Raw genomic sequence first — 27331 nt, 5'->3', positions numbered from 1 at the left:
TTCAGACAAGCCAGCTGTCAGACGCTGGGCAAGGGGTTGACTTTCTGACATTGGCTTCTTACGCTCAAACATGTCCTTGACAGACACCTGACTGTGGGCAGATGAGCGGGAACTGCTCAAGGCGAGAGACTGAGTGGCGGATGGTTGAGAGGGGGCAAGGAGGACAGCAGTGGTTGACGTGGCTGAAGATGCTGGACCAGGAGGAGGATGGCGGCTTTGAGTTTGTGTGCTGTTTGTACTCATGTGTTGATCCCATAGGCGTTTGTGATATGCGATCATGTGCCTACGCAAAGCAGTTGTACCTAGGTGGGTGTTGGACTTCCCACGACTCAGTTTCTTTTGGCACAGGTTGCAAATGGCATCGCTGTTGTCAGAGGCAGACACACAAAAAAAATGCCACACTGCTGAGCTCTGCAATGACGGCATTCTGGTGGTGGACACAGCATGCGTTGATTGGCGTGCTGTCGTGGTGACCCCGGGTGCCGATGCATGCTGTCTGACTGTGCCACTAGCTCCTTGCGATGACCTCCCCCTGCTTCCAACTCGTCTCCTCCTCCTCTCTGTCTCCCCATCTGAACTTTCGCCCTGTTCTTCTTCTTGCCGAGCGGGCACCCACGTGACATCCATGGACGCATCGTCATCATCAACCGCTTCACTTGTATCTGACAACTCAGCAAAGGAAGCAGCAGCGGGTACAACATCATCATCATCACACTGTACGTCCATGTGTGTAATGCTGCCTGACTGAGACATATCCCTGTTATCTACATCCTCTGGCAATAATGGTTGCGCATCACTCATTTCTTCAAATTGATGTGTAAATAACTCCTCTGACAGATAAAGTGAAGCGGCTGTGGTGCTAGTGCTGGTGGTGGCGGCAGGCGGGTGAGTGGTATCTTGAGAGGTGCCCGAAGCTAAGCTGGAGGAGGATGGTGCATCAAGGTTCCGAGCAGAAGCTGTAGAAGATTGGGTGTCCTGTGTCAGCCAGTCAACTATGTCCTCAGAACTTTTCAAGTTCAGGGTACGTGGCCTCTGAAAATTGGGCATTATTCTAGGGCAAAAGGGAATCACAGCACCACGACCACGACGGCCCCTGCGGGGTGGCCTGCCTCTGCCTGTCATTTTTTTTTGGATTAGTGGTACTATGCGTGCAAGCTACTGTGAGACCAGATATGAGTGGCAATGTGCACTGGCAGAGGTTGGCAGAGTACACACTGTAGGCCTGACACACCCGCTTGAAGACAACTAACTGCTATTCAATCTATAACAGTGAAAAAAGTTTTTTGGTTTTAAATGCACGCTATTGTGACACCAGATATGAGTGGTGTGGCGAAGCCAACCTCGCCACTATGAACTGGAGAAGCCTGGTTGCCCGCCTGCTGCCTTTAGATTATGGACCGGCAGCTAAAGGGTTAATTTTGCTGTGCAGAAGGATTTATTTCTCCCTTTCTGCACAGCAGTTCGGTAGATTCCATCTACCAAACAAACAGACGTTTACCAACCTCCCCAGAGCCGTGGGAAGCCGGACGGCGACGTTAATTGGCCACCCAGAAGCTGGAGTGTGCCTCCAATTTACCTCCCTGAAGCTGCGGTTAGCCGCAGCTTAATTGCTTGTTACTGGGTGGCCGCTGTTACACTTAGCGGCCGCTAGGTGGCGGTGTTCTGGAGCTCCCCGGGCAGCCAGCGCTTTTCTGCCCGGCTTTCATGCACCAAAATAGGACACTTTTACGTGCAGGCACCGCTGAACCTCCAGCCCCTGGTTCTAATTCGTATGGATTTGGTGAATGCAGGGAAATTCGGTATTTTATGTTTTATGTGAATGTTTTAACCCAGATAGCAATGCCATGGAGCCTGTTCGTATAATTAAAGACTTTAGCTCCATGGCACTTAAACTGTATTCGGGTGGTCTGGGTGCCATTCACCTAATAATGTGCACCCAGACCTGAGCTATCTGGGGATATGTTACATGTCTGTGTTTTATGTATACAATGTGTCTTTATGTATTTTAAAGTGATAGTCTGTTTCTGTGTCACCACGTGTATAATGGAGTCTTGCCTTTGTCCTGGGAGATAATAGAATTACTTCATTAATTATCTCCAGGACAGAGAGGAGGAAGCCAGGATGCATTGTGGGAAAGTATTGTGGCTGTATGTACTAAAGTGATACATGTCTGTCTGCTGTTTCAGTCTTCCATGTGGTCCCTTAGGGGAGTGTCCACCAGGTGGGAGACCTGCATAAATACTGGGCAGGTAGCCCTCAGTAAAACAGATTCTGCTTGACCCTCAAACCGATGTGTCGTCTCGTTTTTGGGGGAATTGGATTGAATGCTGACTGCCAGGAGTGTAAGCGGATTGTATGCTTTTCCTGTTCGGCTGATTCCAGGGTTCGTGTGTTTCCAGTTCGGGAGTTTCCAGAATTCGTACAGTTTGGAGTTCGGGAGATTGGTGATTGCTGTAGCTGCTGGTCTAGGAAAAAGGGGATTATCGCCTAAACGATTTTTATCCCCTTTTGAGCAAAACGGTCCGTTACAAGTGGCAATGTGCACTGGCGGAGGTTGGCAGAGTAGACGCTGTAGGCCTGACACAACCGCTTGAAGACAACTAACTGCTATTCAATCTATAACAGTGGAAAAAGTTTTTGAGTTTTAAATGCACGCTATTGTGACACCAGAAATGAGTGGCAATGTGCACTTGCAGAGGTTAGCAGAGTAGACGCTGTAGGCCTGACACACCCGCTTGAAGACAACTAACTGCTATTCAATCTATAACAGTGAAAAAAGTTTTTGGGTTTTAAATGCACACTATTGTGACACCAGATATGAGTGGCAATGTGCACTTGCAGAGGTTGGCAGAGTACACGCTGTAGGCCTGACACACCCGCTTGAAGACAACTAACTGCTATTCAATCTATAACAGTGAAAAAAGTTTTTTGTTTTTAAATGCACGCTATTGTGACACCAGATATGAGTGGCAATGTGCACTGGCAGAGGTTGGAAGAGTACACGCTGTAGGCCTGACACACCCGCTTGCAGACAACTAATTGCTATTCAATCTATAACAGTGAAAAAAGTTTTTTGTTTTTAAATGCACGCTATTGTGCCACCAGATATGAGTGGCACTGTATACTGGCAGAGTACACGCTGTTGGCCTGACACACAGACGCTTGCAGACAACTAACTGCTATTCAATCTATAACAGTGAAAAAAGTTTTTTGTTTTTAAATGCACGCTATTGTGACACCAGATATGAGTGGCAATGTGCACTGGCAGAGGTTGGCAGAGTACACGCTGTTGGCCTGACACACAGACGCTTGCAGACAACTAACTGCTATTCAATCTATTACAGTGAAAAATAAGTTTTGGGGTTTTTAAATGCACGCTATTGTGCCACCAGATATGAGTGGCACTGTGCACTGGCAGAGTACACGCTGTTGGCCTGACACACAGACGCTTGCAGACAACTAACTGCTATTCAATCTATAACAGTGAAAAAAGTTTAATGTTTTTAAATGCACGCTATTGTGACACCAGATATGAGTGGCAATGTGCACTTGCAGAGGTTGGCAGAGTACACACTGTTGGCCTGACACACAGACGCTTGCAGACAACTAACTGCTATTCAATCTATTACAGTGAAAAATAAGTTTTTGGGTTTTTAAATGCACGCTATTGTGCCACCAGATATGAGTGGCACTGTGCACTGGCAGAGTACACGCTGTTGGCCTGACACACAGACGCTTGCAGACAACTAACTGCTAATTAATCTATTACAGTGACATTTTTTTTTTGTTTTTAAATGCAAGCTATTGTGACACCAGATATGAGTGGTGGCACTGGGCAAGTGGGCACAGTATCCACTGTCAGCCTGACACACAGATGCTTGCAGACAACTAACTGCTAATTAATCTATTAAAGTGAAAAAATGTTTTAGTTTTTAAATGCAAGCTATTGTGACACCAGATATGAGTGGTGGCACTGGGCAAGTGGGCACAGTATCCACTGTGAGCCTTACACACAGACGCTTGCAGACAACTAACTGCTATTCAATCTATTACAGTGAAAAAAAAGTTTTTGGGTTTTTAAATGCACGCTATTGTGCCACCAGATATGAGTGGCACTGTGCACTGGCAGAGTACACGCTGTTGGCCTGACACACAGACGCTTGTAGACAACTAACTGCTAATTAATCTATTAAAGTGAAAAAAATGTTTTAGTTTTTAAATGCAAGCTATTGTGACACCAGATGTGAGTGGTGGCACTGGGCAAGTGGGCACAGTATCCACTGTGAGCCTGACACAGAAGCTGGCAGGCAGGTAGGCAACTGCAATTAGATTACACAAAAAAATAAAAAAAATAAAAAAAGATGTTCTAGCCCTAAAAAGGGCTTTTTGGGGTGCTCTCCTTACAGCAGAGATCAGATGAGTCCTTCAGGACTGTAGTGGACACTGAATACACTAGCCTAGCTATACATTTCCCTATCAAATGAGCAGCAGCTACACTTTCCCTCCTCTATCTAAGAATGCAGCTTCAGAATGAATCTAAAATGGATGCTGTACAGGAGGTGGGAGGGTCTTGAAGGGAGGGTCTGCTGCTGTTTGGCTGGAATGTGTCTGCTGACTGTGAGGCACAGGGTCAAAGTTTAGTCAATGATGACGAATAGGGGGCGGATCGAACCGCGCATGTGTTCGCCCGCCGTGGCGAACGCGAACACGCTATGTTCGCCAGAAACTATTCGCCAGCAAACAGTTCGGTACATCACTACTCTCAAGTGTCCCTATTTAGGAGGCCCATATCCCTCTGTCCTTTCATTTGTTTGAGCTCAGTATTCCTGAAGTGTCGGATCGTATAACAGATCTTTACAGCAATAATACTCACAGTAATGTGTATTTAAACAGCAATAAATGTGTTTAGAAAATAGAAACCAATCTGTGTAAGATACATTGTTCTTATTCTAAATTGCATTTTAGTTGTATAGATGACTCGGGCATATCATTCATGGACCGAGGGCCCATTGCATTCAGGGGCCTAGCTGAACAACAGCCATGCTCTCATTAAAGAGATCAGAGCTCTCCAGCCAGAAAAATGCAGAGAATCTGGTAGTGCCCTGGGAATAAGTGCGGTGCACCCGCCCCTCATGGTGTGCCATGACGAGTTCCAAGTTACAACTTCACTTTATTAAGCACATTTGTTCTAAGTGTTCTAAGATAACCTGCTGAGATAGCAAACTGTAGATACCAGTATCCCTGCATACCTGTTTACACACCAGACTGGCCTGTCGAGCATGCTGATCTAGTTCAACACTAACTGGAGGGTAAAATACAGATACATTAACTCATGAACTGCTGGAGACCAATAGGAAATTATTAGCTGTGTTGGGCCTGCACCCCATCCCTTGACTCTGATCACGAGTCCTGTAGAGCTGACTTAGCCGAAGATGCAGGCCCATGCTCCTGAAATAGGCCCATTGTTTTTTTGTTTTTTTTTTCGTTTTTTTTTACTACTCTTCATATTTCTTGCTTTGACCAGAGGGTAATAAATATGGAAGCTGAGGAGGGATGCAGGTAACAAAGCATAAGTTGACTGGTTGACAATATAATAGTTAACAAAGGGCTGTGCAAATGCTGCTTTGGTCTCTCTACAGCAGGGGTACCCACACTTTTTATTGTCATAATCTACTTTTTATATGACCAGCTCAATGAGATCTACCCTTTCTTACATATATTAAAATCCTTATTGCAACTTCTGCACATATCCTCTTATTAAATTAATCTAAAACAATAAAAAAAAAACCCTGCCTCCACTTCTACAAAACCCTGCCCTAATTTCTGAATGCCTTTCCCCCTTTGATGTATCTTATCTAATTTTGCCACCTTTGGTCTCTTACCCCCCTTTGTGTATCTCTCCCCCTCTGATTTTCTACTCCTCTCTGTAGTGTGTGTGTGTGAGAGAGAGACACTGGCTCTTACACGCACAAACACACACACACACACACACACACTACACAGAGGAGTAAGAAAATTAGAGGGGCTCTTACACACACACACACACACACACACACACACACACAGGCTTTTACATACATACACACACACACACACAAAAACACATGCTCTTACACACACACACGCACACACATTGACTCTTACACACAGACTGTTACACACACACTGTCTCTTACACACACACACACACTGGCTCTTACACACACCCACACGGACCATTACACACACACCCACACACATATGCACACACGCTGGTTTTTACACACACACACACACACACACACACACACACACTGGCTCTTACACATACACACACTGGCTCTTACACACTAACTGGCTCATATATACACAGTCACACTTATTGTTTCTTATGATTGCTCCACACAAGTCCCACCAGGTATTGCTGCCCTTCTCTCTCCCGCAGCACTCAGCCGCAGGGATATGACGTCATGTAACCCGCTGGCCTTCAGACCTTAACCCCTTAAGGACACATGACGTGTGTGACACGTCATGATTCCCTTTTATTCCATAAGTTTGGTCCTTAAGGGGTTAAAGAGATGCTGCGGCTTCTCCTCGTACCTCCCATCCCCTCAGAGGCTGCACACAATGGCCAGGGTACTGAGTAAATACTCAGGCATTCGGCATTGCTTCAGAGAGTAACAGGTGGGAGAGAGGTTCTTTGTGCTCCTACATCCCGCTGGTCAAGAGCAGACTGCAATCTACCAGCATTACCTTTGCAATCAACTGGCAGACCGCGATCAACATATTGGGCTCCCCTGATCTACAGTGTGGCATGATCCATTTCTGCTACACTCACTACATGCACCTTTTTCTCTTTCCCAAACTGCTTACTAGGAGCTACTGCTTGCTAGTGAGAATGGAAGTGGACAGGTGAGTGCTTGAGATACGAAGGAACTGTCCCAAGAAATTAGTGAGCGATTAGCATAGGATATGTGTATTCTTATAAATGCATCCTGTGAGTTTCCCTCCGGCATCACCTCTCCCACATACAAGAGACTTGGGAGGTATGACTGTTTTACTGTTTTCTATCGCTAAGATTCTGTAATTAGGTCCAGCATAATTTTTAGCCCTAGCTCAATAGGCTCTTAATCCGGCCCATCTCCAGTTGAATGTTCAAAGGCCCGAGATGACAAGGTATATACTTTACCTCTCTAGGTGAGTGGGCTTCATTCTGCAATACACGATGTCTCTGGATAATTGGGAAGGTTCTCAGGAAAATATATTCTCTTGGTGAAAGCATAGAGTCTTTGGGTAATTGGGCAACTTCTCAAACTTATTGGAAGGTTGCCATTGTGCAGAATCTCAGAATAAATGGGTAGATTCTCAGGGAATTGAGGTAAATAGGCAGATTCTCAAAATCCAAAACTCTTTAACTGTTTTTTGGGTAGAGGGTTGAGAGTAGGCTTTGTGCCTTTGTGCAATAATCTTAGGCCAACTTCTGCTAAGCCTCTAATATTTCCATAAGGTGAATAATACCATCATCATTATTACTAATCTACTTGTTCTAGCGTTTATCCCATGTAGCAGAGGGTTTTCAACCGCTGGAGGGTGTCCTTTTCCCAATCAGTGAGGAGGATTCTCAGCATCCAGTCGTGATCCAAGTGAAGAAGCTCTTACAAGAGCTAGTGTAAATAGCTGTATAGCGGTTACCCCCAATAAGAGACAGGACTCTAGATTGAGAGTGAAGTAGAACTCAACTTTTATTTAAACTCTCTGCTTTTATGCCCATTCTACAACCATAGTACCACCCACATGGTTTTGAAGAACAACCAATCAATACATACAATACACTCAGACACTCCCACACAAAATCCTCCCCTCTGCCTGTGATATAATTACTGAACACAATGGGCTAACGTAATTATCACAGGCAGGAAAATACACAGTTTTGCACAATATTCATAACTCCAAAAGTATACATTACATTAACATAAAACTTACATTTTCAGAATCAGCATACTCCAAATACAAACATACGTCAAAATCATACAAATTGCTCCAGTGGGTTGTAGCGGTTACCCTGTGTAGCAGATGGGTTTCAACCGCTGGAGGGTGTACTTTTCTCGATCAGTGAGGAGGATTCTCAGCATCCAGTAGTGATCCAAGTGAAGAAGCTCTTACAAGAGCTAGTGTGAATAGCTGTATAGCGGTTACCCCCAAAAATTGAGGGTGAAGTAGAACTGAGGTTTAATGGCAGGTTTTCTCCTTTTATGAGGTGCTCCCATGCAAGGGAGACACCCACAGACAATTAGACATTAACCAATCAGACAATGGTTACAACCCACAGATTCCCTCCCCTCTGCTGGGGAGATAATTGAGTTTCTTACGGTATCTACTCAATTATCTCTAAGCTAAAACTTATACTTTTTTAATGCATTTTTATAACTTTATGATTTTTCTATTTTTTTGAACAACACAACTTGGGGACAAACATATTCAAAATTCGTACAAATCCGTTCAGTGGTTCCAGAAATATTGAAAAGTCTCTTTGGACCGACCGCACGCCTGTTTGCATGCCCAAAACAGTTCCACAGATTCAGGCCGTGCGGTCGGTCTATTTCTGCCTTGAAAAATGACAAAGTCCCATCCGAAGGTGGCGTTCGAATAGTCGAAAGCACTTCGACTTCTGTTGAAGTGTCGAAGTAAAATGGGGTTAAGTTTCAGTGGTGGTCATTAGTTAAGTGGCAGTCTATTTTACACGAAAAAGATGACAAAGTCCCATTCGAGCGTGCGTTCGAATCTTCGAATGGGACTTAGTTTCCAGCCGCAGTGTCGAAGGGTAGGGGAAGGTACAGGTCAGCGGTGTTCGTTCAAATGTTTGGCCGATTTCAGTTCCAGGGATTTGACGGCACACACTGCTGACCGCGTTTGACTGCATTAAAATGGCCACCACCACGTGTTCGATTGTCTAATGGCGGCCACTTCGACTACTTCAGAACTTCGGCTGTATCCAAAGTACCATATCAAGTGTATCCATCCTTTGCACAGCACAGTTAAAGGGCCAGAAACAGTCTTTGTTCTTAGATGCAGGGCAATGTGGATAATGACAGGAAAACAAAAGGTAGAGGTTCCCAGGCAACATGGTAGGAGATTGTTACAACCTATATTACAGATCCAACGAAAAACAGGGGGATCTGTTACACTTGTCTCATAACTTTAAGTCATTCTACTTAATTTGTGTTTTGTGCATCCAGTAAAGATGTAAGAAATACTGTGTATATTCAGTCTGAACAATTTAATCTCAAAAATATGAGACAGAGAATGCCTTACCATTATTTTGTATAGTTCTGATCTAAGAACTAATTTAAGATATTGTTCCTGAATGGTGTCAAAAGTAAACTTTAATAGCATTAAAATTATGCAACAATGAATTTCGATCTGCACTATAATAAATTAATAAGTGAACTATAATAATGTCAGAACTGGACTAAAAATCCTCACACTTAAAATTACACAGTAGTAATGTCAGAATTAAACTGTATAATGTTTAATTAATATTGCAATGATGTCTGACGTAGACTGTTATTGTGGAAACATTTTTGTCAGTGTTGCTTGTCTCTAAGGAGTAAAATGGTAAAGTGACAGAAAAGTTAAAATATAAGCACATTGAAATGGCTGATAGCTGAATTTACACTTGACTGACAGTCCTTTGTAGGTACTATATATTTTAATCCCTTTTTCTCAAAAACTAAAATGTTCTTTTTTAATTTGCTCATTGTTTAGGTGCATTCCAGGATGTCAGATTTGCCAGCGACTTGTCAGGTAATGCCATGTTCATTAAGTGTATTTTCTTACCAGACAGATCATGTATATCAAGGGTCTCATTTATATTCCATAGGCTCCACACATGGGTGTATTAAAAAGGGGGGTGGGGAGAGGGTAGGCAAATCCCCCCTTAACCCCTTAAGGACCAAACTTCTGGAATAAAAGGGAATCATGACATGTCACACATGTCATGTGTCCTCAAGGGGTTAAAGTTTTTTTTAACATCATATGTTTTAGTGTTTAAGAAAGATATGAATAACACAACATGTTAATAGAGCTGGTTATCTTATCCTACTAATAGATTCCCTAGTGATACTTTATCATTTTCTGTGTAGAAAACAGCATAGTTTAATGTATTCTGAAATGCTGTCCCCCTGGATTTTCTTTGGTTCCTACCCCCAAGGGCTCTAAGAAAGAAATATTACTGGCAACATTACAAACCCAAAAGATGTAAGAATACAAAACAAAAACAACAACAACAAAAAATGTAAATTGTTATATTTATCAGATCTATAAAATTACAAAAGCAAGTGTAAAAGGGTTTAACTAGAAATGGGGGGGTCTATCAGAGAGTGGCTAGAACTTAAAGGACCACTATAGGCACCCAGACCACTTCAGCTCCATCTAGGGTTATCCCTGTAGCTGTAAACATATGTTTACCTATGGGTTAATCCAGCCTCTAGTAGCTGTCTCATTCAGCGCTTCTCACTGTGAAAATCCTATGGACTGATTGAATGCGCGTGTGGCTTTTGCCGCGCATGCACATTAAGCGCTGACATCAAAAGAGGGAGGAGAGTTCCCTAGTGCCAAGGGAACCTGGCACTGCAGAAAGGTAAGTGCTTAACCCCTTCAGCCTGGCAGAAGGGGGGCCATGAGGGTGAGGGAGACCTAAAGACCCTATAGTGCCAGGAAAACAAGTTTGTTTTCCTGGCACTATAGTGGTCCTTTAAACAATGCGATAAACAATGGTTATTCTTCCTCCCACAACGTCTTAACTTAAGACATAATTAAATGCATTGGAAATCCAGTCCTGATGTGCTTAGTTACCAACATATATATGTTTTTTTTTCTTTAAAAAGGGTCTATTTTAACATACCGTATTAAATGGTTTTAAATATCTATAAATCTTGTGAAAATCTGTATGTTAAATAATGCTATGCTTTATAATGTTTTCAAGCAAATTTACACTGTTATACAGGCTGTACACTTACTACTTTACATTGTAGCAGAGTGTCATTTCTTCAGTGTTGTCACATGGAAAGATATAATAAAATATTTTCAAAAATGTGAGGGGTGTACTCACTTTTGTGAGATACTGTATGTATACAAGTTTTATTTTCATGTATTTTGCAGTATGAAATTTAGCCCATAAATACTCACTTACCCTATTTTATACTCTAAGAATAATTACCAACCTGCAGTAAAATTAATTTCTATGCCAGAAGTTATTGTTCACTAATTTAATACTTGCAAGTTTGTGAAAAAAAGTAAGCTCACCTGCTGCTTTCAAACAGTACAGGTTTAAATGGGTCATATAATTCCTATACACAGGGAGAGGAAATTAGCATTCTAGAAATGAGTAAATATTGTTATATCAGTTTTAAATACATTTTTATTTTAGAAAGATATGATCTAACTTTATTTACTGTGTGGAAATTATGCATAAATGCACATTCTTTTTGCATTCTGTTTCTATTTTAGTAAGCTGTACTGGTAGAAATGCCTTTAAGCTCCTTTAACCCCTTAAGGACACATTACACGTGTGACATGTCATGATTCCCTTTTATTTCAGAAGTTTGGTCCTTAAGGGATTAAATACCAATAAGGAAGGTATTTGACCATTTTTATATATCTATTTTGTTACACCTACTGTATGTGAGAAAAATATTTTCTTTTGGTTTTATACTAACATTTTAGACTTTATGTGAGATATTGCCTAATAAAGGTGACTCTATACTGTCTAAAGCTTTTCATATTTTTGAAATATAATTTATAGATTGAATAAATAATTGAAAAATACAAATTGTGTAAATATGCATAATTTAACTTTTTAAGTCTGTCTGCAAATCAGTCTATACACATTTTTGTTTGTGTTTTATGATATGTTGACATTTGCTAGCTATGCACCCCTTGCTTCAAATAAATGCTATGCTAATATTTTTTCAATCAAAAAGTGCTCAGTAGTGAAAGGGGCATGACACCACCAATAATAACAACATTTTAAATTGTACCCCCTGCCTCCATCTAAAGATCCCCATAGAGTTGAAGTTATTTTTTAAAATGTATTTATGTTTTTATTTTTTAATGGTAGGTGCTGCTGCGGCCAGCTAATACGACAACATTCACGTTGCACTGGTAATCTGGGTAGTAGCTCCTCTAGTGAACACCAGGGTTCAAATCTCCACCAGGAATTAGGACCTTGGACAGTGGAGAGGCACACTGTGAAGAGTCCCACAGATGCTTATGGCACAATCCTTTTTCAGGGTGGATCACAAGGCTGTAAAGCTAAGGTAAAAGATAATGGAAAATATCTTAATCAAACTATTGGTTGTCTTTGAAGGGAAATATCCCACTAAAGGTGAAACCTCAACTGTATGTTTATGTAGTTTGGGAAAATAATAGAACAGATATTCAGGCTCCACTTGTTTTAATTTGCTAACAGTAGAGCTTTGGCTGTTATAGCATGTCCCTTTTAAACACTATTGTAAACCAAACATTTCAGAACCATTTTCTACTGGTATTGCTGCAAGAGGTAGAAATCATTATCAAAAGAATGTCTACATTATATAAATAACCTTTGTTATACCATCTCATTTTTTTACTTCATGTAATCTGAAGTGTCTGTGGTCAGCCTACCTCTTTTCTATCTGGCAGCCTGTGGCTACCTTGCATTTGGTTCAAGGCTTCCTAACCTTGGGTACTATTGTATATAATAGAGTAAGTTATTGCATACCCACTTTAGTTAATAAAGGTTGTTTTTATATTTACTGCCTTCCACTCCTGAAATGTCTTAGCAGTCTTCGGGTCTTTTTGTGTTTTATCTCGTAAGTGGTTATTGTGCTAGGATTATCCCCTGTATTGGGGAAGTGCGGTTATGGGTGTTTTTCAGTGCTGTTTTCCCTCTGACCCTTGTAAGGATTTTCTCTGGACAGAATGTCAACAGCTCTATTTCTTTTTATTTTTGTTTTAATTATATTCTGTTTATCTAATGTTCTATCAGTATGTCAGGTTGTCAGATGACAGCAAAATTGAAGACATAGTCCACCTCATGGTGAACTATTGGAGGATGAATATACCAAAGCTGGTTATCTCTGTCCATGGTGGAACTCACAAATTTGAGATGCACCCCACAATGAAAGAAGCACTTTGTAAGGGTCTTATCAAGGTAGCAGAAACAACGGGAGCTTGGATTCTAACAGGAGGAATAAATACTGGTAAGTGGAAGTCTTGATATTGCATTTCATAGGTTTTATGCATATCAATAATCCTCATCTTCACCTCTTCAGACACTATTTGTCTATTTAAGAATTCCATACCAATATTTAGATTAGGAGTAATATTTGGAGGCTACAATTCGGGTGAGGAGCAAGGATATCTTTCTTCTCCTGTTAGTATGCAGTAGAAGGAAAATAGCATCATAGCTGGTGCCCACATTCACTATTACAGGGGTGTAAAAGTTTGATCTTTCAGCAGTTGTTGCTCTTCATTGTCACTAGTCAAATGACTAGTACACCCATGTTTAGATCCCCAATACCTTACTAAATGGACTGTTAAAATAAATAGATGTGTTACAGGAACCAATATACCTGCAGCACAGAAACAGTAATTGGTAAGAAAAGTTTAAGGAGAGGTTTTCCCACCCATATATGGATTAAAGAGCAGTAACATGTTCAGTGAGAAATTTTATATATAAAAAAATATATATCTGTCCTCTCGTATGTTAAATGGGTCCCATGCACGAAATTATGTAAAAGTTATTTTGATTGAACACAATATAGACAACGGTAGGCCCTCTGTTATACGGGTCTGTAAAGCCTAGTTGAAACTACCTGAATGGAACACATTAAATGTTTTTTAATGGAATCAGGCAACACATTTTCCTGCAATGTAAATAGCCTGAAAATTATCCTACTTTGTCATTTGACAGTCGTTGAAAAAATCTATCAGAGATCTTTACACTTAGTTTTCCTTCTCAATACAGGAGTAGCAACACATATAGAAGATTCCATAAAGGAAGTGGCTTCCAGGCTGACCCACACAGTTTGTACAGTGGGTATAGCCCCATGGGGTGTCATTGAAGGAAGAGATGATCTTCTTGGGCAAAACGTAAGACTCATCTTTCTCTAAATGACCCTTCTCTTGTCTAGTCATACAACCCTGATTATAAATTTATTTTGGTTCAGGTTATGGCTCAGTATCAAGCTTTGAAGAATCCACTAAGCAAACTCCATGTCCTCAATAGTCACCATTCTCATTTCTTACTGGTGGATGACGGGACAGTTGGGAAGCATGGAGGGGAGGTTCATATACGAAGAGAACTGGAGAAGAAAATCAGTCAACAGCAAATTCATACAAGTGAGATTTTAAGTTAAATAATAATAATAATACAATTCTGTCACTGCTGTATTCACAATACTTTTCAAAAATGCCACTTGGTGTCTCTTAGCCAGCTGTTACAAAACACAATCACACATGCAAATCAATAAAAATAGATGTTTTCAGTGTATGCTGCTCTAATATAGAGGTATCATTTTGTATATGTTCTCAAGCATGTTCCATACTTTAAAAAAATTATAATTATATTGATGTGTTCTAACACCCCTCTAGGGACAGCCACACGTGTTCCTCTTGTGGCTGTTTTAATTGAAGGTGGCCCGAACAGCATCTACACAGTCTTGGAATATCTTCAGCAAAGTCCTCCTGTGCCAGTTGTTGTCTTCGAGGGAAGTGGTAGAGCTGCAGATCTTTTGGCCTACGTTTATGAACAAACTGAGAGCTGTGGGTAAGAAAATGTCTGTGAGGGAGCAGTAAGATATTGGGATATGAGTAGCCAGGATGGCTTCACCATTTTGTTATAGACTGTTCAAGTGACTTAATGGGAAACTTTTTTCTCTCTCTCTCAGGTTTGATTTTGTTTTCTTAGAAATACATAGTGCATGTTTTCTAAGTGCCCTTTATGATTCTAACAATTTAGTCCAATCGCCAGTATCTTTGGCTAACTACCTTGAGCTGACTGAGAAATCCAGGCATCCTGCATCAACTGGCCGGCTCGGGGAAGCTTCCAGCGGTCGTCAGCTGTGGTCCGCATGGAGATCTCTGCCGATTGTTGAGTTGAGTCCTAGTGTGCATTGTGGAGGGGAGAGGTGGCCAATCTCCTGGACCGGTGGGAGGATCCCTGTCTCCACTGTGAGGACTCCTTCCCTCCACAGGAGGCATGCAGCAATGCCACAGTTCAAAAAGATACTGAGAATAGTGCTTTAAAAATAGCTGAGGCTGCATGTCCCTGGATTCATCTGGAAGGGAGGTCTGGAGTACTGCCTCGGCTAGTCAGCCTCTTTGAAAAATTCAGACAGAGACTGCAAGACTGGTACATCCTCCCTGCCACACAGGTCCTACCACCTTGCTCACCTGCGTGGCCACTTCCACGTCCCTGAGACCAACATGTGGTGCTTGGGTGGCCCACCTCAGGTGGCGTAGACCACATCGGCAACGCCCGGGGAAAGTGGCGCACAGACCTTTACTGGAGCTGGGCACATACAGGCCATGACAGGGAATCAAGGTATTGTTTGACTCTTGGCTCGATATACAGCACCATATTGTGGGACTATGTCCTGCCCTTGGTGGGCATAGGCTAAAGAACAACAAAGAGACATTGATTCATATCCCTTGATGACAAGCCTGGCTAAATCACAGAGCCATGCTTTATAGTGTCCTGGACTTTCGCATATCTCTCACAGAGCCTTTTGGAGTGGAACTATTAAAAAAAAAAAAATTATAAATCTTTATTACATAGTTATTCATTGACATCAAATAAACAGTCCTATTAATCGAAACAAATTGTCAATAATTATACAATTAATAACCACACAGGAGAAAAAAACAAACAAGGAAATATATATAAAAACTCCAAACATATAACACAATACATATAAACATCCAGTCACATCATTTAAAGGGACACTATAGTGTCACCTGAACAACCTGAACAACTTTAGCTTAATGAAGCAGTTTTGGTGTATAGAACATGCCCCTGCAGCCTCACTGCTCAATCCTCTGCCATTTAGGAGTTAAATCCCTTTGTTTATGAACCCTAGTCACACCTCCCTGCATGTGACTTGCACAGCCTTCCATAAACACTTCCTGTAAAGAGAGCCCTATTTAGGCTTTCTTTATTGCAAGTTCTGTTTAATTAAGATTTTCTTACATCTATTTGAAAGTGAAACCATTTTTTTTTTCGTGCAGGCTCTGTCATTCATAGCCAGGGGAGGTGTGGCTAGAGCTGCTAAACAGAAACAAATTGATTTAACTCCTAAATGACAGTGAATTGAGCAGTGAAATTGCAGGGGAATGATCTATACACTAAAACTGCTTTATTTAGCTAAAGTAATTTAGGTGACTATAGTGTTCCTTTAACTATAACCTTTAAATTTGAGACATCCAAAGAGTTCACGTGGCTAATGTTGGAATATTATTCCATAAAAGAGAGGGGGATGGATCCATCTTGTCGGTAAATTGTCATGCCATCTTGACCAAATTTCTTCATACAATTTAGCCCTTAAATCATTGCCAATAAAAAAATATTTTTCTGAACAAGCCTGAAAGTTGATTTTGATTTAGAATTCCATGAGGGAATCTCTGTTTTTTCCCCAATATCTGGATATACATATCTTAAAAGCAAGAAGTATGTTTATACATAAATATTTTGTACATAGGTTCTGAAGTAGAAAGGTTTGAGGGGCTGATAGTTTTAGTTTAAAATATTGCTGCTAATTTATTTTTAATTTGGGCAAGGTTTAGACATTCCACCAAATATGGAATTGAGTACCGTCTTCTCTAAGACATCTCCAACAAAGGCTTGATACACTCGGATCAAAGTTAGATATACACGTGGGTATCAGATACCTTCTATCAGTTAACTTATAATATTGTTCATGTACGTTAACACAATGTGTGGCTTTCCTAGTAGTATACCAAGCTTTATTTGTAAGGAAAATGAGCATTTGATATTGCATTCCCATTTATTTATATATTTCACTTTTATGTTCGAGTTTTCTGGGGTTATTAGATTATAAATTTTAGATATAAGGTTTTTTGGAGAATATAATTCAATAAATTTATCCCAGCTATCTATATCTTTATATAGAAGGGAAGCTAAAAAATATTTGACTCTTAGATAGTTGAATAGTTCACACAATGGTAAGTTAAATTTGTTACATAGGTCAGAAAACTGGGTATATTGTCAGTTATTATATAAATCTGAAATTGCCACACAATTTACAAGTATCCAACAAAATATTGACTATACATTCAGGAAATACTTCAATTGGAGTTGAGACATTGATTAAAGGAACTATTACTAGTCATTCAGCATGTTTTATTTTATTCTACTTTATAATATAAAAGTGTGCAGTATTATCGAATACCATGCATTTATCTTTTTAAATTTTTTTTATTCAATTTCTTTTTATTGAAGAATATCAAACAGATGGGTTCACGGCAACTTGGCAAATATAGACATGAGCAGACAACTCACCTTGTACTTGCTTAACACAGTATTTACAGTGTAACAGCATTACATGTTCCAGCTATTTGCAAATAATCAATATAGCTGTTCCTATACAGGCATAGATGATGCCTTTCCACACATGTTTATTAGACTGGTATTGCTTGAGAAGACGTTTATAATAAGAGTGAATGGTAAACACTAAACAGTACAGACTTCAGACCAGCTACCGTCTGATTGCAAAACCTTCCACTGAATACAAGTAAGAATTACTCAGGGGTACACTGAGGCTCATATGTTCCCCCGACATGTTGCTCTTCGCACCTGTTGCCAGGTTTATGGGACCATTTTGCCCAATAAATGCGTAGCTAGCCATGAACCAATAAGACAGAAAAGAGAAGAACTGAAAAATCATACATAATAAAAAACAATATAATTCAGTTAGGAGCATACAATGTTATAAACTCTATTCAGATACTTATGTGTGTCAATTTGGTAGGAGTAACCAAGGAAAATATTAATATGCTCGTTCCACAAGCGGGTCTCAAGCCGAACTATGTCTCGTAACGGAGGTGTGGTTGTCTACTATGTACTTTGTTATACAGTTTAGTTACACGTAGTCCACTCAACTGTTCTGAAATTAAAAAGTAAAAGGTGTTGTGGGAGATGGGATATATTGGTGAGATCGTGGGAGAGATCTCAGGCAAGTGGGCTATTTTGGACCACACTGAAAGTGTTGCTGAAATGGTTGGATGCTGTGGTATTGGGTACTCCCTGGACCCTGAAACTGCCCATGGGAGGGCCTGTAGAGGGGTATGAGAAGCGTCTTGTTCAATGTAAATCCAAAGTTTGGAGGGGGGCTGTATGGACCAGTCTAGAATTCTATTCATATGTACTGCATAATGGTAGTGGAGGATGTTGGGAAGTCCCAAGCCTCCCCGGTGTATGGGGCGGGTGATGATATGATAAGCCAAACGCGGTCTTTTCCCTGCCCAGATGAACCGTGTAAATAGTGTTTGAATGGTTTTAGAGAAACTCCTGGGAAGACGTATCGGTATTGTGTTTAAAAGATACAGGATGCGGGGGAGTATGTTCATTGATACAGCATTGACCCTTCCCATCCATCTTAGAAGAGTGGGTTTATCCCATGTCTGTAGGTCTGCCTGTATGGCGCTCGGCTGGCGTGGAAAATTGGATGTTTACACCCAGGTATTTTATCGATGTAGGGTCCCACTGGAACCGAAACTTCCTTTGTAGCCGTTCCACTTCCCCCTGTTGTACCGTGAGATTAAGTATTTTGCATTTCTCTGCAATAATCTTGGAGCTATATTTGGTAATTTTGTTCACTAATTCTGGAAGAGTGGTAGTTGGATTAGTGAGTGTAAAGAGTAAATCATCCACGAAAGCAGAAACCTTGAATTCCCGTTGCCCTATGTGTATACCCCTGGCATCTCCATTTTTGCGTACTGCTTGAAGTAGCGGTTCTAATACCAAAATGAACAAAAGGTGCATTTATCTTTTTATGTCTTTTGAAAACTTGCCATAGCTGTTGTGGCATTGCAAGCCTGTTTGTATTTTCTTTACACAGAAAAAAATAAATATATACATTTGTATACATTACCAAATCTATCTACATCACAGAATTTACAGAAACTAGAACAACCCTTTTTCAAGTGAAATACATTCCTCATCCAGTATGCTTGCCTGAGTACTATCTAATTTATTGGCTATTCAAACTTTGCATTCAAGCAGATTTCTTTATTATCCAGGATTATATCCGTTCACTGTCCATTGAAGCCCCATGCCGAACCATGTGTACATTGTTCAACAACTTGTTTGCATAGAGCATACAATGGATAGTATCTCAATTTATGGGATAATTTCTCTTTTTTGTGTACATTGAAATGCATATTGTATCCTAGTAAAATATAAGTAAACTAAGAACTTTGAAGTAGCCAAAATATAAAAGTATAATATAAGCTAGTGTTTTAGGTTAGGAACAGTCACACATAAAGTTCCCTCTGCAGGTTGCTCGAATTAATAAACATGCCTATTTTCTTATTTAGGAGTCTACCAGAGGGCATAGAATCAGAATTGATTGCTACCATCAGGAGGATGTTCACCCTAAATCAGAAGGACACAACGTATTTATTCCAGACCTTGCTAGCTTGCATGAAAATCAAGAACCTTGTGAGTATCTAGAACTCTATATTCTGGAATTTAGAGTGGAGTTCGTAAACATGGAATGGGTTGCCTCGCTCAGTGTAAAAACAGCTTAATGAATGTGTGGCATAGTCGTATGTCTTCCTGTGACATTTAACTTTTTAGGGTCAATTTAAACATCATTGAGTCGTCCTATTTTCCTGACTGTCACTTACCCTTTTTGTGGAACTACCTTCTGGAAAAATAACTGTTTGAAAACCGCTTTAAATTTCCAAGATGCTTATATCATTCTGCTGTGATACATATTGCAGCTTAGATTCTAAATGAATACCGTTTTTTGTCTCCTAGATAACTATATATCGTGCTGGGTCTGAAGAACACCAGGATATTGATGTTGCAATCCTTACAGCACTATTAAAAGGTTAATATTTCTGGTGAAAAACACATGTTCACCCAGTGTCATGTTATCAAATATGATGTTCATGCACAAACTTTCATTATAAGGATGGACCTCTATGGTATGACATATCTCTTTACAGCGTACATATGAAAGGGGAACATTTTTGTGAAGATCTTTTTACAATTAGATGTATGATGTAAACAAACAATTGTTTCTAACATAGCCAGGTTCCCAATGTCTTGAAAAAGTCAGTCCATATTTTAACATTGTGCAATTATAATGTTTGATTTAAATTTTTATTTTACATAGGCACCAACACATCTCCAAATGATCAACTTGTCCTTGCGCTCACATGGAACAGAGTAGACTTAGCAAAAAATAAAATTTTCCTCCACGGACAACAGTGGCGAGTATGTAACCATTGTTAACTAGGGTTACGTGTGGCTAATGTTTGTGAACGTCCTTTCAGGATACCAACTGCTGTTTGTATACTAATACTGATGGTGGATAGAGGCAGGTTGAATGTTTAATACTATGAGGGCCATCCATTTTCACATACCCCTCTTCTTCTTACTAATATAATTGCAGCGTCAGATTCAGGGTAAGTCCCCTGTTTTTAACGTGTATTGACCATTAACTACGAAGGGCAATGTGATTGGCTTGACGGCACAGGTACAAGTCCTCTGTCACACAACTGCAAATATATTTTAAGTTTAGCTATCAGCCCCCTATGTGTTTCTTCCCACCCAGCCCCTTTGTACCTCTATTCCTCCCAGCCCTTCTGTGTGTTTTTCCCCCTAGTCCCCTGTGTGTCCCTTCCCCCTCAGCCCCTCTATGTGTCTTTTACCCCCAAGCCTCACATGTGTCTTTTACCCCCAGCCCTCTGTTTGTTTATTCCTCCCAGCCCCTCTTTGTGTCTCTTCCCCCAGCCCTTCTGTGTCTCTTCCCCCCATCCCTTCTGTGTGTCTCACCCCCAGCCCCTATGTGGGTCTCTTCCCCTCTCAGCCCTTTTGTTTGTCTCTTTCTCCCCAACCTATTTTTGTGTCTCCTACCCCCCATCCCTTTAACATAGAAGCATAGACTGTGACAGCAGATAGTCTGCCCAATATTCTAGATACTCTCATTAGTGCCTGGCCTTATCTTATAGCTAGCATAACCTTATGCCTATTCCACGTATGCTTAAACTCCTTAACTGTGTTAACCTCTACCACTTCAGCTGTAAGGCTATTCCATGTATCCACTACCCTCTCAGTAAAGTAATACTTCCTGATATTACTTTTAAAACTTTGCCCCTCTAATTTAAGACTTGTTGTGGTAGTTTTTAGTCTCCTATTTTACTGTGTTGATATGGTCTACAGTATTGCGTACAATACTCCAAGTGAGGTCTCACTAGTGTTCTGTACAATGGCATGAGCACTTCCCTCTTGCTACGGCCTATGCAACCAAGCATTCTGATGGCATTTCCTGCTGCTCTATTACATAATATGCATACCTTTAAATCATCTGAAATAATTACCCCTAAATCTCTTTCCTCAGATGTTGATGTTAGGACTCTATCAAATATTGTATACTCTGCTTGGGATTTTACATCCAAGATGCATTATCTTGCAATTATCCACATTAAATGTCAGTTGCCACAACGATGACCATTTTTTTCTAGTTTACCTAAATCATTTGCCATTTGGCTTATCCCTCCTGGAACATCAACCCTGTTGCAAATCTTAGATTCAGCAGCAAATAGACATACCTTACCATCAAGACCTTCTGCAATATCACTAATAAAAATATTAAAGAGAATGGGTCCAAGTACAGATCCCTGAGGTACCCCACTGGTGACAAGACCATGCTTCAAATATACTTTATTGACTACAATCCTCTGTTGCCTGTCACTCAGCCACTGCCTTACCCATTCAAAAATATTGGAATCCAAACTTAAAGATTGCAGTTTATTGATAAGCCTTCTATGTGCAACAGTGTCAAAAGTCTTAATGAACTCTAGGTAAGCAGTGTCTACTGCACCACCCTGATATATTATTTTAGTTACCCAAACAAAAAAATCAATAAGATTAGTTTGGCATGATCTCCCTGAAGTAACCCCATGTTGTCTCTGATCTTGAAATCCATGTGATTTTAGGTTAAACAATCCTATCCTTTAACATTACTTTCCCCACTACTGATGTAAGCCTTTGTGTGTCTTTCTCCTACAGTTTCTTTGAATCTCTCTTCTCCCCCAGCCCCTTTGCATATCTCTTTTCCCCCTCTCCAGATACCTCTGTGTGTGTCATTGTCCCCTTCCCAAACCCTCTGTGTCTTTCATTGTCCCTTTCCACAGACTATCTGAGGGCCTTTGTGTCCCCATCCCCAGGCAATTATGTGTTTCTTTCTCTTTACTTCCCTTGCATGCTGCTCACTTCCCCTTTGTAGTGTGGCCAAGTGGACCATGGATAGAACCTTCTGTATCCTCTATCTGGTTTGACAGGAAGCTGTTTTTAGCTCCCAGGTAGAGGGCTCAGAAGATCCTCTACCCGCAGTTTGCGCAGCATTGCTACAAGGACTGGCAGGAAGGTAAGCACTGTGCTGTGCACTCTCCTCCTGCCAGTCACCAAGAACCAGGATATTGCGCCCCCCCCGGGCCAGTGCACCATAGGTGGCCGCCTAGTCTGCCTAGCAGTAGCACCAACCTTGCATATATCATTAGCATATCAGACCCCAACGCATGGGAGACTAACAGTAAATAATTCTCAGCACATCATTCAATGAGTAGCCATATATTAAAGCTCAGAATGTTGGTATTTGGATGCAAAATAAGAGACAAACCAATAATGTGTTAAATTTTAACATGCCTGGGTGGGTCGAACTCACATGAATTTGAGCTAATTTGTGCCATTACACAGGAAACAAATATTACTAACATAGACTGATGCCACCAAGGGCAGTTCATAAATAAAATATCAGAAATATCCCCTCTGTACAAGAGATAAAGTAATTCCATGCCCTCATTATAAACTATCTAGTCCACATAGGTGACGTAACTTTTTTTGTACCATGTATTCATTCCATTTATCAATGCTACATAGGAATGCTATTACATGCTGGAACACTAGTGGGAAGAATGGGAATGTTTACTAGATACTATAAATGATGTATTTGTTTTATATTATTTGTTCCTAAAGGTAACAAGCAGTATAAAAAGCCCCACTACTTGCCATCTATAAGCATGGCTATTCAATTAAATAATACAAAATACATTTTTCAAAAATGAATGAATGATTTCTTTTCTGCAGACAGAGCCTTTGGAACAAGCCATGTTGGATGCACTTATAATGAACAGAGTTGCATTTGTCAAACTTCTGATTGAAAATGGAGTAAACTTGCACAGATTCCTAACAATACCCAGACTGGAGGAGCTGTATAACGCAGTAAGTTACACGTGTTTATTTTAGCTTATTCTATTTCTGTTATGTATTGGGGTGTTATGCAGTCCACCTTCCAGTAGATGGCAGCATAGTGAAGTTATGCACTTGTTCTGTTGTGTTAGTCTCTCTTGTGTTATGTTATTATTATGTGTGTGTACTGAAGTAAAGAGAAGTTCTATTTTACTACAATGTCTGAGAGCCATTTTGTGAATATTTAACATGCAAATACTTTAAACTGGCGACGAGGATGGGATTTCAGTAAATGGACACTGCAGAATATATATAAAGGAAATAAGATCAGCCTGAGTGAGGAAGTAAAACTTTCCTTTTGGAATTCTATTATCTACAAATATCTCCAGCATGGCTTCTCTGGGACAAATGAAGGAATTTGATCTGGCTAATCCAGCCTCATGGGACTCATATGCTGAGCGGTTAGTGTTTTTCCTGGAAGCTAATAAGGTGGTGGATGCTATTCAGAAGAGAGCTGTGTTACTTAGTGTTATTGGATCTAAGACTTTTAATATTGTCCGCTCACTGATATCACCTGCTAAACCACAAGACTACTCATTTGAAGAAATACTGGCACTGTTAAAACATCATTTAGCACCCAACCCATCTGAAACAGTGAGGCGTTTCTATTTCAATAGAAGAAATCAGAAACCAGGTGAAAGCATTGCAGCATACATTGCAGAACTGCGCAGGCTGTCTGAAAATTGCAATTTTGGTACCAGCTTAGAATCCTTGTTAAGGGACAGGCTTGTGTGTGGGGTGCAAGATGAAGCACTGCAGAGGAGACTGCTTGCAAGACAGAATTTAACTTTTATTATTGCACAAGAGGAAGCGCTTGCAAATGAGGCTGCATATGTCCATTCAAAAGAGATACAATCCTCCTCCAGCAAAGAGAACTCACCTGAAATAAATCTAGTGAAGAAGACTGATGCTAAATCAAAAGACTTTTCACCACGCACTGATGTCACAGCTCCATTTAAAGGAACTTGTTATAGTTGCGGTGGGAAACACAGGCGTAATACATGTCGTTTTCGAAATGCAGTTTTCCACACATGTAAACGTACAGGTCACATACAGACAGTTTGCCAAAGTCAAGCCAGTGGAATTCAGACCAAATATAAGAATGTGAATAAAATACAAACCACAGCACACTCTTTTAATACTCCACATACCGTTTCAGATAGTGAAATGACTGCAGGTGTTTACTCAAATGACTGTGAATAAAGTGGTAAATTCGCCATCAGGACTGAAGATTTACACCGAAATTGTGCTGCAAGATGTTCTATGCAAAATGGAAGTAGATTCTGGTTGCACATATTCTTTGATTTTCAGAAGAGACATTTACATTGTTATGGCTTCATAATGGCTTCATAATTCTCCTTATGATATTCCTCTTTTGGACTACAACAAACAAGCTGTGGATGTTAAAGGGGCTTGTTTTATACCAGTAAAATATGGTAAATTCAGAGGACACTTACGTTTAATAATTACTAAGGGACAAAGAGCAAGTTTGCTAGGTAGAGAGTGGTTTGAACCCTTAGGAATTTCATTAACTGGAGTTAATAATGTATCCACAGATATTCTACAAAATGTGATTGATAAATTTAGTGCAGTTTTTGAAGAAGGTCTTGGCATGTTTAAAGGCCCTCCTGTTTCTTTTGTATTAGATTTAACAGTATCCCCAATTCGTATGAAGCCTCGCAAAATTGCATTAGCTCTCAGACCAAAAATAGATGCTGAGATTTCACGTCTTGTGGAACAAGGTATACTTGAACCCGTAACACACCCAAAGTGGTGTACACCCATAGTCATGAAACCAAATGGGGATGTCAGAATCTGTGCTGACTACAAATGTACAATCAACAAAGCGTTGCAAGAGCATCCCTATCAAATTCCAGCTGTTAATCAAATTCTTACTACTTTGGCAAAAGGAAAAGTATTTGCCAAGTTGGATATGGCTTAAGCCTACCAGCAGTTACCTGTGGATGATGAGGCTGCTGAGGCACAAATGATAATAACACACAAAGGAGCTTTCCGAGCAAGACGTTTGCAGTTTGGAGTTTCCATTGCTCCTGGCATATTCCAGAATTTAATGGAGGACCTCTTATCTGGACTTCCAGGTGTAGTGCCTTATTTTGATGACGTTCTTATTGGAGCAGATTCTATACAGTCATTGGCTGCACAGCTACAACTTGCTTTACAAAGTTTTCTTGATGCTGGTCTAAAACTTAAAAAAGAAAAGTGTGTTTTTGGTGTAAGCAGCGTGGATTTCCTTGGTTACCGAGTTGACGCACAAGGCATTCATCCAACTGATTCTAAGGTTGAAGCTATCCATAGAGCTCCGGTTCCAGCAAACAAACAAGAACTGCAAGCTTTCCTAGGGTTGCTTAATTTTTACCATTCTTTTCTGCCTGACAAAGCCACTGTTGCTGAACCTCTGCATCGTCTACTAGATAAAGATGCTCCATGGAAGTGGACTGACGTTCATACTACCGCTTTCAGCGCTGCTAAAAAACTGTTGTCTTCTGACAGTTTGCTTGTACACTATGATTTGGAGAAAACGCTCAACCTCACCTGCGATGCTTCTCCGTATGGCATAGGGGCTGTATTGAGCCACACTTTGAGAAATGAGGTTGAGGCTCCTACTGCATTTTATTCACGGACTTTATCTACTACAGAGAGGAATTACGCCCAAATTGTGTCCGGTGTAAAAAAGTTTCATGACTATTTGTATGGGTCTGTTCACCAGCAATACTCCCACTCCTCAAATAATTTCACCACGCATGCTCAGGTGGTCCCTTATGCTGAATGTCTATGATTGTGAGTTCAAGTATCGTCCTGGCAAGGATATCACACATGCTGATGGATTAAGCCGATTACCTTTGCCTTCTCCTGACTTCCTTGTTACTCCTATGTCTGAGGTCCTCATGTTGGAATCCATTCCAAACCCTCCATTACATGCAAGTGACATTGCCTGTATGTCTGCCAAGGATCCTTTGCTGTCCCGTGTGCTCAACTGGGTTTGGAGGGGGTGGCCAAAATCAAAAGTGGAAGACAAGTTCAAACCATTTGTACTGCGCCAACATGAACTATCTGCCTATAAAGGGTGCCTATTATGGGGAAACAGAGTGGTAATTCCAAATGCAGGACAAGCTCGAGTATTGCATGTTCTTCATGAAGGACATCCTGGAATAGTTTGCATGAAAGCTTTAGCCAGAAGTTATGTTTGGTGGCCTAAAATGGATGAAGTTATTGAAAAATGGGTGAAGAACTGTGTACCATGCCAATCTACTCGTCATGCTCCACCTAAAGCATCAGTACATCCTTGGGAAGTGACTAGGTCACCTTGGTCCCGTTTACACATAGATTTTGCTGGCCCTTTTCATGGACAGATGTTTTTTTTAGTTGTTGACTCCTTTTCAAAATGGTTAGAAGTTGTTCCAGTTACATCTGCTACCTCAGTCACAGTCATAAAGATTCTAAGGAGGCTGTTTGCTACACATGGGCTGCCAGATACAATTGTGTCTGATAATGGAACACAATTTACCTCATCAGAATTCAAGATTTTCATGGCAAGTAATCTTATTCGACATGTTACAATTGCACCCATCATCAAATGGTCAAGCTGAGCGTATGGTTCAGACTACCAAAGACTCATTAAAGAAAATTATTGAAGGAGATTGGAATCGTAGACTTGCAAATTTCCTTCTGCAACAACATGTGACACCTTGCTCAAGCACCGGTAGTAGTCCAGCGTCCGGCGTCCTAAAACTTGTCTGGATCGTTTACATCCTGATTTGACAACTCAGTTACAAGAGAAGCAAGAATTGCAAT

General features: G+C 40.5%; 1 protein-coding gene across 1 annotated transcript in view; it reads left to right on the top strand.

The window, feature by feature from the left end:
* Positions 1 to 27331, top strand: part of LOC134601801 (transient receptor potential cation channel subfamily M member 7-like) — a 160241-nt gene that overhangs the window by 23509 nt on the left and 109401 nt on the right. Inside the window, exons 3-12 of the mRNA XM_063446300.1 lie at positions 9745 to 9783; positions 12098 to 12296; positions 13007 to 13220; positions 13988 to 14112; positions 14190 to 14361; positions 14614 to 14788; positions 19576 to 19699; positions 20021 to 20093; positions 20382 to 20482; positions 23357 to 23491. Of these exons, the coding sequence (XP_063302370.1) occupies positions 9745 to 9783; positions 12098 to 12296; positions 13007 to 13220; positions 13988 to 14112; positions 14190 to 14361; positions 14614 to 14788; positions 19576 to 19699; positions 20021 to 20093; positions 20382 to 20482; positions 23357 to 23491 (1357 nt within the window). The remainder of the gene's footprint in view (positions 1 to 9744; positions 9784 to 12097; positions 12297 to 13006; positions 13221 to 13987; positions 14113 to 14189; positions 14362 to 14613; positions 14789 to 19575; positions 19700 to 20020; positions 20094 to 20381; positions 20483 to 23356; positions 23492 to 27331) is intronic.

This window comes from Pelobates fuscus, chromosome 3 (genome assembly GCF_036172605.1).
Source record: "Pelobates fuscus isolate aPelFus1 chromosome 3, aPelFus1.pri, whole genome shotgun sequence".
Classification (NCBI taxonomy): domain Eukaryota; kingdom Metazoa; phylum Chordata; class Amphibia; order Anura; family Pelobatidae; genus Pelobates; species Pelobates fuscus.
The sequence above is the reverse complement of the archived record's forward strand: the minus strand, read 5'-3'. Positions and strand labels throughout refer to the sequence as shown.